A 14,277-nucleotide genomic window follows, 5' to 3' on the forward strand; every position below is an offset into this window, starting at 1 on the left:
AATTCTATTACTAGTACTTTTTAATGGCAGATTTGAAGTTTGGAGGATACAAGTGGTAGAATGTGTAGTTTTGTGTTTTGCGCAGTTGATTTCATGAAGAAATTTGTGTTATTCGGTTTTTCTCAGAACCTCATCATCAGTATTCAGTAGTATCATAGTTATGTACGACCCAAAAATATACTACTAGTTGACATTACACAAAGTTATTGGTGTAAGAACTTAATTAGTGGACTTCTATTTTCTTCTCAACATAATACATTTTTATGTTTCATATGAGATCGATCAACGATGTAGACAAAGCACTATGAGGGACACCGCAATGCAAACATTGATCAACATGTCCGGCTCCCAAACCCTTTACCACCCTCAACAACCCCATTAAAATAGTTTCAGATGAGCATGATTTGAAATTGAGAAATAAGCATTACAAACATTGACGAGAGTACATGAGTGAAGCAATTTTGTGATGAGAATCATCTACAACCAGCAATTGGAGGCCTTTGGGTTATCATACTAATCATCGAAACACGACTCTCTTTCCATTTTCCATGAAAAGGGCAGTAAATTTTATAATTTGGTTCAAACTTTAAAGATACAATGCAGAATTGACACTGTGTGATAAGCTCTCATTGTCAAGCACCTGTTGCATATAAGCGCGTCCATTCCTTTGCTGAAATACAAAGAGCAAGTATTAGTCAACAATCTTGTACATCATACTAGCAAATAAATTTATTGTAACATCAATATTATATTATTCCACATTGTAACTTGTTGGAAGTTCATGGTTAACTTGTCTACATACATACCTATGTCAGCTTAGATAGAGGAAATACAAGTGTAAAAGATTGATCATTGAACTTGGGTATTAAGAACCTATACAGTACTCCCCATGTCCCAAATTATCTTCCACTTAGGCTTTGACACACATATTAAGAGGAAGATTCGATTAGGACAAACCAAAATGGCTAAGTAGAAGATAAAATTGGAACGGCAGGCTAATTAAAAAGGGAACGGTTATTGCAAAGTATGCAAACCTGTTTCCACAGCTTCAACTTCATTACTCTTCCAGTGCTTTGCAATGTTCTCTGAAAGGGGATCATCTGGGTTGGGAGCACTCAAAAGTGCCTGGATACTGATTAGAGCGAGAGTTAATTATCATTGACCCCAAAAAGTTTCAGATAGTTTACTGAAACTAAATTATTATTAACTACAAATCATTTGTTAGAAAAGTATACTACAACCAAAAACTCGAAAAATATGTATCCAACAATATATCCAGACGGATTTCAAGACAATCAGCAGGAGAACAAATGGACAATAAGCACCACCAGTATACAATGAACCATCTCTTGTCATAATATAAAAATTTGTCACACCACATAAGGAAGGGAGACTTTATATATGCAATACACAGAATCTGGTCAAAAAGTACAACGTTGGATTTATTGGATGTCATCAATGTTTTGAACCCACATTTCCGTATGCATCGAAAAATCCATAACACCACCACCCGCTCCCCGCAAAAAAAAAGTGCAAGATTTCAGGGTGACAGACGTTATTTAACATTTGTTAAGTAAATTTCTTAGTTATAACACACTATTCAGAGAAAAAAAAAGTTATCCTCACTTCTGCATTCCTTCTCTCTTCACACTAAATGATGTAACTATAAGAAGTTTATTACTTACATCATATACATTTTTCGCAATATATTCTCTCTTTACCTCTCCTAGCACATGGAGTCCCTTTTTTTTTATCTCTCTCCTCCCCTAATTTATTTTGCCAACATCTAATGGTGCAAGTAAAAAACGAAAGAAGTAGTTGTTAGCAATTTCGCTTCCCCTAACATAAAATTGTCGACAGTTGTTTACCTCAGTAATACTGTTCGGATCTGCAGGGCTGGGCTCCATTTATCTTTAAGAATGTCTAAGCATATCCTTCCAAGCTGCACAAAGACATTTTCATATTAGCTTGCAAAAAATGAAATTGTAGCATGACCTCGGATAAAAAGAGTAGGTTCACACCTTATCAATATTCGGATGATAAATCTTAGTCAAGAAGCGGACCTGTTCCAAGAGAGAATAGATCTTAAGAAAATGAATACATCTCCATGTACGTAAAAGAAAAACATTTTTTGAGTAAACTTGATGACAAATTATAATATTAGGCAGAGAAAAATAATAAAGACAGCTTTCATTTTGTAGTAGCTTACAGCAAGTCCAAAAAATAATAGACAAAGTAAACAGAAGTAAAACAATAATAACAGTATCAAAGAATTCCACTATAGAAGAATTAACACCAAATAACAATCTGAAGAAAATAGCACAACAAAAAAGAGTACAACCTTTACACCATCAACGACTTTGCTGGTTGCTCTAAGATTAAAAAGTACTACATCAACGATAGTGTCAAAACAAGGCCGCATCGTATCGTACCGCCCGTATCGTAAAGGTTTTCAAATATACGGAAATGATAATACCCGAATTGTAAAGGTGTAAAAAAACCGCGTTTTAGGCGAGTTTTAGGGATATCTCATGGTCTAAGCCGATATTCGGCGGTACGACAACCGCATCATCCCCGTTCCCGCATCACCGTAACCGTTACCGCGACCGTGACCGAAACCACATTTTCGAACTATGACATCAACTGAAGGTCAAATGAGGCTCACTATAGGTTGGGTCTGCTATACATAATTTCTAACCAGGAAGAGAGAGTGATAGATACATACAAGTATGACAGGATAATACAGCACGGTAGAGGATATCTAAAACCCATACAAAACAGAGAAGATCTACAAATATAAAGACAGCAAAGGCAGGGGGGGAGGTCGACATCATACAGGTCCCATTTTAGGTCTCATCCTGTGCTGCAACTTTCCCAAATAACACATCATCAAGTTAAGATATATATAGTAGTCCTACGAGCATTGTAAACCTTTTCATCTCTTTACTTTCTAACTTGAACATATGCATGTAAACACCAATAACATAAGCTCCTAGTCTTATCATTTCTTTAAATAAAGGACAAGAAGGCATGACATGTCACCAATAATGTAGCTTTGTTAGAGTGAGATTGTGAGGGGCTGAGGGCTTACACGAAGCTTATGTGAAACAAAAAAAGCATAAACAGGTAAACCAATTGGAGAGTCAACAATATAATAAGAATAGCTTGAACAATTAAAATGGCATAAGGCATAAGCAACACAATACAAAAATCACCACAAAAACATGCCACTAGACCAGTGATCCCGGAAACCAAATTTGCAATGGTGCTCTAACTTCATTCTGAAATTGTCAAAGGCCTGGTTGCAACAGCTAAGATGGGCAGATATAAAAATGTTTTTCCCTTGAACTATTCTCCTAGTGGATATAAAACTACACCTTCGCAGCAAGAAAAAGCTTGGAAAATGAGAAAGAGCAGAGTTGAAAACAAAATCTCTATCCAGTAAAGACAATTGGACATGTACTTCCTCCATATAAAAATAGTTGCATTATTTGCATAGTGTTTACTATTCATATCTTATACTTAAATTGTCTTTGGTGGTTTGTATATAAGGAAAAACATAGTCATATAGGATCTTGTTGGATTCATCTTAATGTACAATTTTTTTAATATCAACTTTTTACAACTTTTATTATTGATGATTAAATATATTAATGTTTGAAACCATGCATCGGCAAACGTGAAATGGTAGAGAAGAAATATCTTTTTCGGAAGTCCATATAGCTATAACAAATAGTTTCATTATCTAGTCAAATCAAGACTTCCAATCTTACAAAGATATTACAGGTTCTAGTCCTAATGACAGCAGAAAATATACGTTAAGACATTAGACATATACCTAGTTGAGCTTTAAAAAAAAAGAAAAAAAGGGACTTGTATAGTTCCTCACATTCTTAAATCACAAGGTTCAAAATTCAATCACTAACAAACCATTGCCTTAAAAGCGAAGGTCAATATGTGATGCTCCCAAGACAGGGTAAATGTCTTCTTTCTGCAGCACACATGTTATGACAAGGGCACTTTTTTGAACATTAGCAATTTTTTGTGACATAGCGCGTGTGCTACAAGCATTGCCTCTTAACATTATTTTTCAATCGAGTTCCATGGTTGAAAAGAGAAACACTACAATCTTTTGAAGATAATTCATGAATAGCAAAGGCCAAACTAAAATTAATTAGTCATCATCTTTGACTTTCAGATAGTAACTGAGAATTTTTGAACGGAGGATAGAAATGAATGACACCACTCATGTGTTCGCAATATATGAAGCCCATAACTTAACATTAAAGAAATAACTGAAATATCAGATAGACTAGTGTTAGGAGCTTATAGACATAGTTCCTAATAGAATCATGAAAAACAAGTATCAAAGCACCAGCATTCAACCTTCCTCCTTTTCATATCTCCATTCCACTCTATTAACAAAGGGGTCATAATTCAATATGTAACGAGAAAGCAACCACTAGTATTGTAAGTCAAGTCAAACTTAATGCTGAAAATCGTAAAACACAAAGTACCTTTGGAGGTGCCATTGGGTATTCTTCTGGTAGAAACAACTCCAACTTGAAGACACCCCCTATACATGAGTCAAATTTGAAAATTAACATAAGAACCCGTGAAAAGGTGGCAAATGGTGTTGGAAGGAACACAGTATATACCAAATATTGTCAAAAAGAATTACATTGATGATCCATCAAACTTTTCACCTATAACTACCATGTTGATACGTCAAAAGGAGATCCACAACAGCAATTATGGGTCTGTATATCATGTTGCGTTACTTTCACAAGGATAAACATGATAGCGTTCTAGTGAAGTTTATAAGCTGGAGGAATTTAGAGAACAAATGAGTTCCAGCCAAGAAAACTATACAAGCTACAGAAGACATATAGGACTCACAAAAACTGGTGAAAAGGAAAGGAAGGTAAGTTTGGCTCTAAAAAAGACTTTGACTGCATGGGCATAAAATTATTTTAGAGGGGACCAAAAATATATTTTGTATTTTTAAAGGGGGCCAAATACAAAAATAAAGCTATTTTGTTTTTTAAAAAATTACATTTTGAAGCTTAATTTTTGGACAAATTCAGAAGTTGACCGGGGCCGCAGCTCCCCCCCGCCACCATGATGTTCTGCCACTATTTGACCATTTTCCCAACTACTTTGAAAGTTTGAAATAAGCTCCTACTCAATTAGCAAGATCTTTTTCCAAAACCACTGAATACCTCTTATGTTGTCAAGCCTTGTTTTTAGGGTCCAAACTTTTAATTAATGACAAATGTGAGTTCCAAGTAATAAGTTTCTTGCAACTAATTCTTCTATGAAGTAAACATTATTCCCTTCTATTAGAAATAGTAATCATATCCACCATTTCAGTTGTCAGAGTTGTCAAATATCCTATATAAAAAAGATTATGATTGTATTTTCCAACAAAACCCATTTAGACAAATGTTGGGGAGAAGTTGCTAGAGACACCACTATGGCACTATCACAAAGGATCTTAGATATTAATAATGACCTATTTTATACTAATAGGTGTTAATTAATCTTCAAGAAAATTGGTTCAAATTACAAGTGAAAGAAAAAGTGTAAAGTCTCAGCATCCAAAAGAAGAAGAAAAAGTTAAGATGATCCAATTTATAGGGCCATCTTTGATGAATCTTTCTCAAGAGTTCTTGCTAAATTCAAATCAATATGATACGACCACCATCAGAATGCCAAATTTGAACTTTCAACTCATCCAATAAACTTTTTCAAAGCTACCCCCCAAATTTATAGTTAAAACAACACCAAATGACTTGCTATGCACCTCCTGTGACAATCACTTGTTTTAAGAGATTTTTCAATTTACCCTACAAGGTAAATATTCACAGTAACACATGCCCTTCTACTATCTAGTTAAATAACGAAACACATGAAATTAACATTCCAAGCATCACAACAATCTTTATGACACGATGATGACATGATCTCAAAGCTCTTCACATATAGTCATCCACGGCAAACTAGAAGATATGCAACTACATTAACAATTCATACAAGACAAACAAGAACTAGCAACAAACCTTACACAACAACAAATCAAGAACTGACAATAAACAGCATAGCTAAAACTAAGCAAAAATGCAAAAGAAATAATCGAAAGGCCGATGAAATTTAAACCTTCATAAGGAGATTGAGAAGGACCCAAAATCATAACATTAAAGTACCGCATATTCTCTTCCGAGGGAGAAGCGCTAATTCCAGGAGCTACATTGAAAGTTCCACAGGATTATAAATTATACTCAAAAACTGCAGAACAACAACAAATTCAAGAAAAATAATCGCAAGAAAATAATCTGCAAAATCACTACCAAAAGTTGAACTAATTCTAAAACACAACAGACCCATCAAAAATTTGTACAAAAAATATAAAGAGACAGAAAAAAAACCTGGCTCACTGAGAAGCCGCTGTGTTTCCTGTGCAATCCAAAAAGAAAAAAAAGGGATATCAAAATCCAAGAAAAGTAGAGAGAGATCGAAATTGTTGAGAAGGATATTTATGAAAAGAAAGAAATAATTGAAAAGGGTACCTTGATAATTCTTCGAGGAAGATTGCTGTTTGCCATTAGGAGAGACAAAGGCGAGGAGAAGGGGGTAAGGGGGGTTGGGGGTAGATCAGGAGAGAGAAAAAGAGTGAAGATTGGAATCGAGAATGCAAATGGAAGAGGGCTTTATGCAAGAAGATGGAGTAATAAAGTAGTCTTTCCATCACCACTAGGCTAGCTAGGCTGGGTTTGGCTTCCTCACTGGGCTGGGACTGCCGGGCCGGGCCAGGCCGAATATTGAACTAGCATAGAGCCGTAGAGCTAGACTTGTCAATTTAAATACTCGGTCTAGTTTAAGTCGGCTTATCTCGGGTACCAAGGGTCTGTTCCTTTCGGCATAAAACAGCTAAACTGAACTGAACTGAACTTATTGAAGCTGAACTGAACTGAACTGAATTGAATTAAATTGAATTAAATTGAATGTGATAAATATATTCATAATATTTTAAACAATAATAATATGAATATTAAATAATATTTATAATGATAAGTAATAATATAATGAATAATAATAATAGTATTTTGGATATTTTTAAATGATAGTTATAAATAAATAATATTAATAATCATAAATTAATAATAATAATAATAATTAATGATAATAATGATAATTAATAATAATTATTTTATATTATTTGTATTAATATATTAATACTTGATGATGATATATAATAACAATAATATCTAAGAAGTAAATTAATGATAATAATGATAATTAATAATAATTAGATTTAATAATATAAAAATATTTAGTAATAAAATAATGATTGGGTTGGACCGCGAAAATTACATCATAAACTGTCTTGACGCGATTTGATTGGTTTATGGGCTAAGAAAAGTGGGTTTATTTGTGCTTTGACCTAAACCATGTTCCTCCCAATAATAATAGTAATAATAATGAGTAAAGCTATAATAAACAAAATAATATATAGAAACAACAACAACAACAACAACAACAATAATAATAATAATAATATAATAATAATAATAATAATAATAATAATAATAATAATAATACTTAATAGTAATGATATATATTTAAATAATAATAATAATAATAATAATAATAATAATAATAATAATAATAATGATAATAATAATAATAAGAAGAAGAAGAATAATTTTAAGAGTAATTAGTAAAATAAATTATACCAACATAATAATAATATTTAACAAAATGGTTATAAAAGAATGGAGTTGAACTGAACTGAAGTGAACTGAACTGATTGGAGCTGAACTGAACTGAACTGAAAATAAGCTGGGGAGAACATGCCCTAAGTCACGTTTAGATACCGGTCAATTTTGGTCAACTTACCCTTTAATTTGAGTCATGTTGGATTGGGTCATTTTGGTTTAATTTTGTTTCTCCTTTTGTACTCAGGTCGTGTATGTTCGATTCAAGCGCTTTTAGGTCCGGTTGAATATCGACTTTGGACAGTGTTGTTTCATCCTTTCTGGTTAGGAGGTTATATTATGTTTGAGTCAATTTAGGTCATAATAAGTTTCAGATCAATTCATCTTCACATCGAGTCAAGCTTGGAATGATGAGCCACTCCAATTAATCTTAGTTTTATTTCTTTACAATTATTTTATATATTTATTGAAATAATTACAACAATTTTATTAGCAAAATTTCATTGTAATATAAGCATGGTAATTAAATAACAAGGCTACTTATCATTAACAATTAGGAAAAATTGCATTAAATAAGTTAACATTTGGATGGTCTTCCTAAAATAAGCCAAACTTTTGATTATTCTTTAGCAAATTAACTTTGTACCACGATTAAGTTTGATTAAGTTAGAATACTGTTTACCTTGTTTGACCGGTAATTGTCAGTTGTATGTGATCTGACCTTACCCAAACCCCTTTTTAACCAAAGCGTGGATTATGGACTAGGGTGCACAATGCTCATTGTGCACCCAAAAAGAACATACAATTATTGTATAAAAGAACACGAACTTTTTTAACAACTTTTCTACTTTAAAAAAGAACACACGATTTAAAATTAAAGAACGTGTAAATCTATATTTATAAAAGAAAAAATATTATAATGAAAAGAACATATAGTAAATGAACATCTACACTTAAGGTAAAAGAACATATACCTTTGAAATTTAAATTTGAAAAAGGAATCTTCACTTGCAAAATTTAAGGAAACAAATAACAATAATTTTTTAAAATTATAGACTCTAAAAATGATAAAACGACGTAGTTTAGAAAAGGGTGCACCATGCTCTACATGCACTTGGGTGCATGTACTTATTTGCCCTTTTTAACCCCCGTCTCTCTCCTTAATGTCATTAACTTAGACATTAAAATCATGCTCCCTCATCCTTTGCTTTCGACCCATTACCCCTCCCTTTTCCAACTCATTACTGCACCATTATCTCGTCCCCCATCCCCGCCCGAACTCCAAAGCGTAAAAAATAGTGAAAAAGACCATAGCTTAATCAAATCCACTTTTGTACAACTGCTCTTTTTTGTGGTTAAAACAACATAACATAGTTCAGCGACTACTTAAAAATTTTAGTACAATCCTCCAAAATTAAGTTATTGCAATAATTAGGGGGATGCTGCATTTCCCTAACAATATTCCGATTCATATCCAAAATTCTGCCCTTCCGCGCCATAGCATCAGCTACCTTGTTCCAGTCACGCTTCATGAACATGCACTTCACCTGCCTGAATTCCTGCAAAATTTCCCTGCACTCTCTAACCATGTTAACATATAAATCTTCTTGATTGATGCGATTAATGGCGTTCTGACAATCAGACACAAGGACAAGATTAGTAATGAATTCCCTCTTAACAAGGTGGAGTCCCTCATAGATCGCATGGAGCTCTGCCATAAGAATATCAGAGACCATAGAAAACCTCCCGCCAAAGTAAGTTTAAGATTGAGTCTATACTAAGAAGGTTAGCTCTAATCCACTCGTCCTTGCTCCCCACTTTTAGCTCTTGCGTAATATCGAATTGATCCCACATTTTCATAGCTTCAACATATATAGTCGTGAAGCACATGTAGTATATCTTCCTCCGCGAAATCACATAAAGTACAAGTCGGGTCGGGAACGATAATTCTGTGGTGAAGGGATGATTGAGTTGGGATTTTACCATGCCAAATGAGCCAAAGGAGGAATTGGGTTCTAGATATCAGAAATCTTGGCCATTTTTGGTTTAGAGAAAGACAACAAAAGAAGAAGAATTGAAAAGACAAGGGTTTTTTCGAGAAGAAAGGAAAAGAGAAGGGTTTTTTGAGAAGAAAGGAAAAGAGAAGGGTTTTTTTTAGAAGAAAGGCTATAGGAAGAAAGGCAGGTTTAGCTTAGGGTTTTGGTTGATAGTTTTGTTGTTGCTCTAATACCATGAAGAGTTTTGAGACTCTAACAAGTATCAATGAAGAGAGAGTAGCAACTAGTACAGGAGAGAATGTTTTCATTATTTCATTCACACACTCTTGGGGAATTCAAAATACAAGAGCACATATATATAGGATTGATCAAGGGGTGAGACTGATCTCGCACTACCTGCCTATTACACCTAGAGCACTACATGATAGACTAGTCATGATTATAGAATCAACAAAGGCACGTGATCCCATACAACTGTTATATGCTAGAAGACACAACACATAATGTAGAAACATAGGCAGAAATTAATAGAGAGCTATTTTCTTCATGCTTCATACTTCATCTTAAGCTCTGGCCTAGACCTGGGCAGCAACTATTAAGAGTTAAGGGTACAAAAAGGACCCAAACTATCAGATTTTTCACCGTTTGGGACCTGTCCTTTTTTTTACACCGTTTGGGACCCAAAACGGGATTCTGAGCATAAATGTTAACCTTGGTTAATTTGTGGGCCTAGTTGACAATTAAATAACTATGAAAACCCCAAAAGCTATCATTTGTTGTTTTTCCCAAAAAAAATTTGTCAGTTGAGAGACCAAAAAAAAGGCGAAAGAAAAGGGGATTACCTGTACTTGGCGCCATTCCATCTTCCACTACACTCCCCTGTTCCTGAACTCTCTTTCATTTCTCTCAAAGGCGAAAAGAAGGGTTTAGAAGAAGAAGCTTCATCTCCAAAGAATTCGGCTTAAAATTGCTTACATCTTTGTGGTAATCATCTAAACTCTCTATTTTTTGTCTTTTTTAGCGAAATTCAGTGTTTTTGTTGGGTCAGTTGGAGGGGTTTTGGATGTTGTAATTTTGGAAATTCAAAATTCTGAATTTTTTTTGTTCATGTTTATTGTTTTTTTGTTCGGATTATACTTTGTGTGGTGGTTTTATTTTGTTTTGTATGTGTATCTGCTATAAATTATGATGAACACTTAGGGTTTGTTTGATTTTTGTTATGAAATGAAGTAACTACAACAGAGGGTATTAGGTTTATTTTTATGTAGTCATTATTTAACTTTAGATGTTATTTTTTAAAGGAAAAACTGGTTGAAGAAACTGAAGCTCCCCACCCAGTGTTGTTCATGAGTGAGATAATGACTATGCATGTATTCCCAAAGCTGAACAGACATGACAAGGGGGTAGTCTCACTTGTATGTAAGGATTGGAGGGACATGTGGAATTGGAAGTGGTGGATCCCTGAAAGGGCTGCAATTTGGGCTAACCGTTTTCGCAATTGGATATGCTGGGACATTATTCACAAAATTCTGCTTATTTGTATGATTGGTTGGCTGATTATGATGGTGAATTTTTTGCTGAAGATTATGAGTGATTGGTTCAAGTCCCCTGCTTGCAAGTAGTACATATAGTTTTTTTTTTGGGTAATTTGGTTGTTGTAGCAGGGGTTTGGGTTGGTAGCATAGGGCTTCTTGTTGTTTTTTGGTGATAGATAGCCCTGATTTAGTGTATGTAATGTTGATTTCAGAATGATTTGAAGTTGCACTTAATGATGGAAATGGATTCCTTTTGTAATTGTAAGAATCCATTTCCAATACTAAGTGAATTGATATGTAATCTAACTTCTATTTGAATGGAATGACTTTATTGGAAATCTGATGGTGTGTTTTTATATTAAGTTATTAACATGTTTTTCAATGTGTATTGATTCTCATATTTTAAATACCCATTACAGAAATATGGATATACCAATGTGTATTGTCATCCACCATGGTGGAAAGTGGGTTGAAAAGCCAAGCTTCTGTTATATGGGGGGTAATGTCAAGTTGATTAATGATCTTCCTAATGACTTTGATCCAAGTTACCTTAAGGGTTTGATTAACTCATTAGGGTATAAGAACATTGTGAAGCTACACTACTGTGATCCATTAAAAGAACTCCATAAAGGAATTAGGTTCTAGGTTATGATGGCACCACATTTGGGATGTTTATAAGCTTGTTATATGAGTACAAGATGCTTGATATATTCACAGAGCATGATGAGGGTGAAGTAGAATGTTTAACTCTGGAAACTATTACCAATACTTATAAGGATGTAATTGTTGGCAATATGGTTAATGAGCCTCTGTCACATTATAGTAGTGGCAGTGATGACATTGACTATGATGAAGAGGGTTCTGATAATGAAGATGATGAAGTTAGAGAAGCAAGAGAACAGTTGCAAGAAGACAAAAGGAGAGAAAAATCCAATGAAGAAGAGATTGATTCACTGAGTAGGTTAGCTGCTAGGAAATGTGTTCATAAAGGAGATTCAGATTATGAGGGTGAGAGCTCTGACTTTGACAGCCCCCAAAACTCAGATGGTGAAGGTGATTGTGGTTACCTTTTGCCACAACCAGGTCATGGTAGGAAGATTAACAAGAGGAAAGCAACTGTCCTCTCTGAAGGAAACTTGGTTGAGCAAGAGTGTCCATTCTACTTAGGACAAGATTTGAAGATGCAATTGAGTTCAGGGGTGCAATTACTAACTACTGCATGAACATTGAGAGGGACGCTTATTACCCAAAGATGATGCAAAGAAAATTGGAGTGAGATGCAAAGCAGATAAGTGCCCTTTCTATGTTTATGCATCTATTGTTAGAGGGAAGGCTCAGTTAGTTGTGAAGACATTGGTCCCTCAACATAACTGTGGTAGGTTAGCAGTTGTACAGAAAATTCGAGCTTCATGGATTGCTAAGCTATATCAACAGAAGTTCAAGATCAACCTTTATATGAAGTGCCAAGAAATAGTTGACACACTATGGGCTGAAAAAGGAGTGAAAGCATCATTATGGCTTGCATTGAAGGCAAGGAGGAAGGCCCAAGCCCTAATACTTGGTGAGTACAAGGAACAATATGGCTTACTCTACAGATATGCTGCAGAGATTAAGAGGTCCAACCCTAGAAACACTATTAAGTTTAAGATGAATAGTGGTGTATTTGAGAGATTGTACATTTGCTTTGATGCCATTAAGAAGGGATTTCTGCTGGATGTAGGCCCTTCTTTGGTATTGATGGTTGCTTCTTAAAAGGACCTTTTGGTGGGTAGCTTCTTGTTGCAGTTGGTAGAGATGAAAACAATAAAATATTTCCAATAGCTTGGGCTTGTGTTGAAGTTGAGGACACTGAAAGTTGGAGCTGGTTTTTGCAACTACTGGCTGATGATCTTGAAACAGTAGATGGTTTAGGCTACACTATTATGTCTGATCAACAAAAAGGTCTTTTAAAAGCTGTTTCTCTTGTATGGCCTAGAGCAGATACTAGATGTTGTGCTAGACATGTGTACTGCAACTTTAGGCAGGTATTTGGTGGGGGTGTGCAATACAGAAGAGGCTTTTGGAAAATAGCCAAAAGCACAACTGAAGCTGAGTTTGAGAAGAATATGTCACTACTTGCTGACATTTTCAAGGAGGCAGAAGCTGATTTAAGGAAGAGAAACCAAAAGAAATGGGTCAGAGCTTACTTCACAACTGTTGTAGCCTAAAAATCAACGGCTATCAAGCTGACACATTGGCCTCATCAGAGCCCTACATGTGGCATGCACTTGTGAAGGCAAAGTACAAAGGGCCAACAGTTTGCAGGGCTAAAAGTACGTTTCCCTGAAGGGAGAGTACTAAAAGTCCCTTTAATGGCCCAAAAGTTGTACTTAGGCCCAGCAAAAGTAGTCTGCACCTTTGTATGAAAGTGAGGTGTACTGACCAATCAAACACTGCCATGTGTCACCATTTTTTTTGATTAGCCAATCAGATGCTCCCAAATTAGGGTGACATCAAGGTACATCAGTCATTTCAAACAGTATAAATAGTCCTTGATTTCAGGGAGAAAGGTACGTTTTTCAGAGCATAGTACTGTTACTCTGCCATAAATTTTCTTCTCTCTCTCTCTCTCATTCTCTTCTAAAAGTTCCTTCACATCCCTGATATCTGACTTAAGCATCGGAGGGGGAAATACCACCCAAACCTCCAGGGTGGGTCCCTTTTTTGCAGGTTGCTGGTCAGGAGTTAGCATTGGGATTCGAGCCAATCATTGTTGCACAAGTCTCCAGTTTTAAGAACCTATCTTTGGGAGTTGTGAAATTAAATTACTAGCTTTACATGACCGTAACATTTGGCGCCGTCTGTGGGGAGACGCAGCAATGACGGACTGTCATTCATCGAATGTCGCAAGGAACAGAAGTTTTAGAATTCAGGTAGAAGATACTGTGGATGAGGAGAGGCCGCCTCGTGGACGAGATCATGGCCATGCTGCCGTCCATCTAGAGGGTAGGTCTGTAACTCCAGTCATCCAGGAGAATTTAGACCGTC

The 14,277-nt window shown here is 35.2% G+C and overlaps 1 protein-coding gene across 1 annotated transcript; it reads right to left on the minus strand.

The window, feature by feature from the left end:
* Nucleotides 1-400: 400 nt before the first annotated feature.
* LOC104903539 (ubiquitin-conjugating enzyme E2 36) lies at nucleotides 401-6,727 on the minus strand. Its single transcript, XM_010691584.4, has 8 exons — nucleotides 6,570-6,727; nucleotides 6,429-6,456; nucleotides 6,160-6,246; nucleotides 4,518-4,576; nucleotides 2,022-2,063; nucleotides 1,869-1,942; nucleotides 1,035-1,132; nucleotides 401-670 (listed from the first exon to the last, which is right to left on the minus strand). The coding sequence occupies exons 1-8, from the start codon at nucleotides 6,603-6,605 to the stop codon at nucleotides 633-635; spliced, it is 462 nt and encodes a 153-aa protein (XP_010689886.1). The 5' UTR covers nucleotides 6,606-6,727; the 3' UTR covers nucleotides 401-632.
* Between the last annotated feature and the right edge of the window lie 7,550 nt (nucleotides 6,728-14,277).

This window comes from Beta vulgaris, chromosome 9 (assembly GCF_026745355.1).
Source record: "Beta vulgaris subsp. vulgaris cultivar EL10 chromosome 9, EL10.2, whole genome shotgun sequence".
In the NCBI taxonomy this organism is placed as follows: Eukaryota; Viridiplantae; Streptophyta; class Magnoliopsida; order Caryophyllales; family Amaranthaceae; genus Beta; species Beta vulgaris.

Bases quoted from the DNA above. Each gene is read 5' to 3' on its own strand.
- LOC104903539 (XM_010691584.4), bottom strand. From the start codon at position 6,605: ATGGCAAACAGCAATCTTCCTCGAAGAATTATCAAG. The intron at 6,247-6,428 runs GTTTTTTTTCTG...CTTTCAATGTAG, and splicing joins GCGGCTTCTCAGTGAGCCAG to CTCCTGGAATTAGCGCTTCT. The intron at 2,064-4,517 runs GTACTTTGTGTT...CTCTTGGAACAG, and splicing joins ACCCAATGGCACCTCCAAAG to GTCCGCTTCTTGACTAAGAT.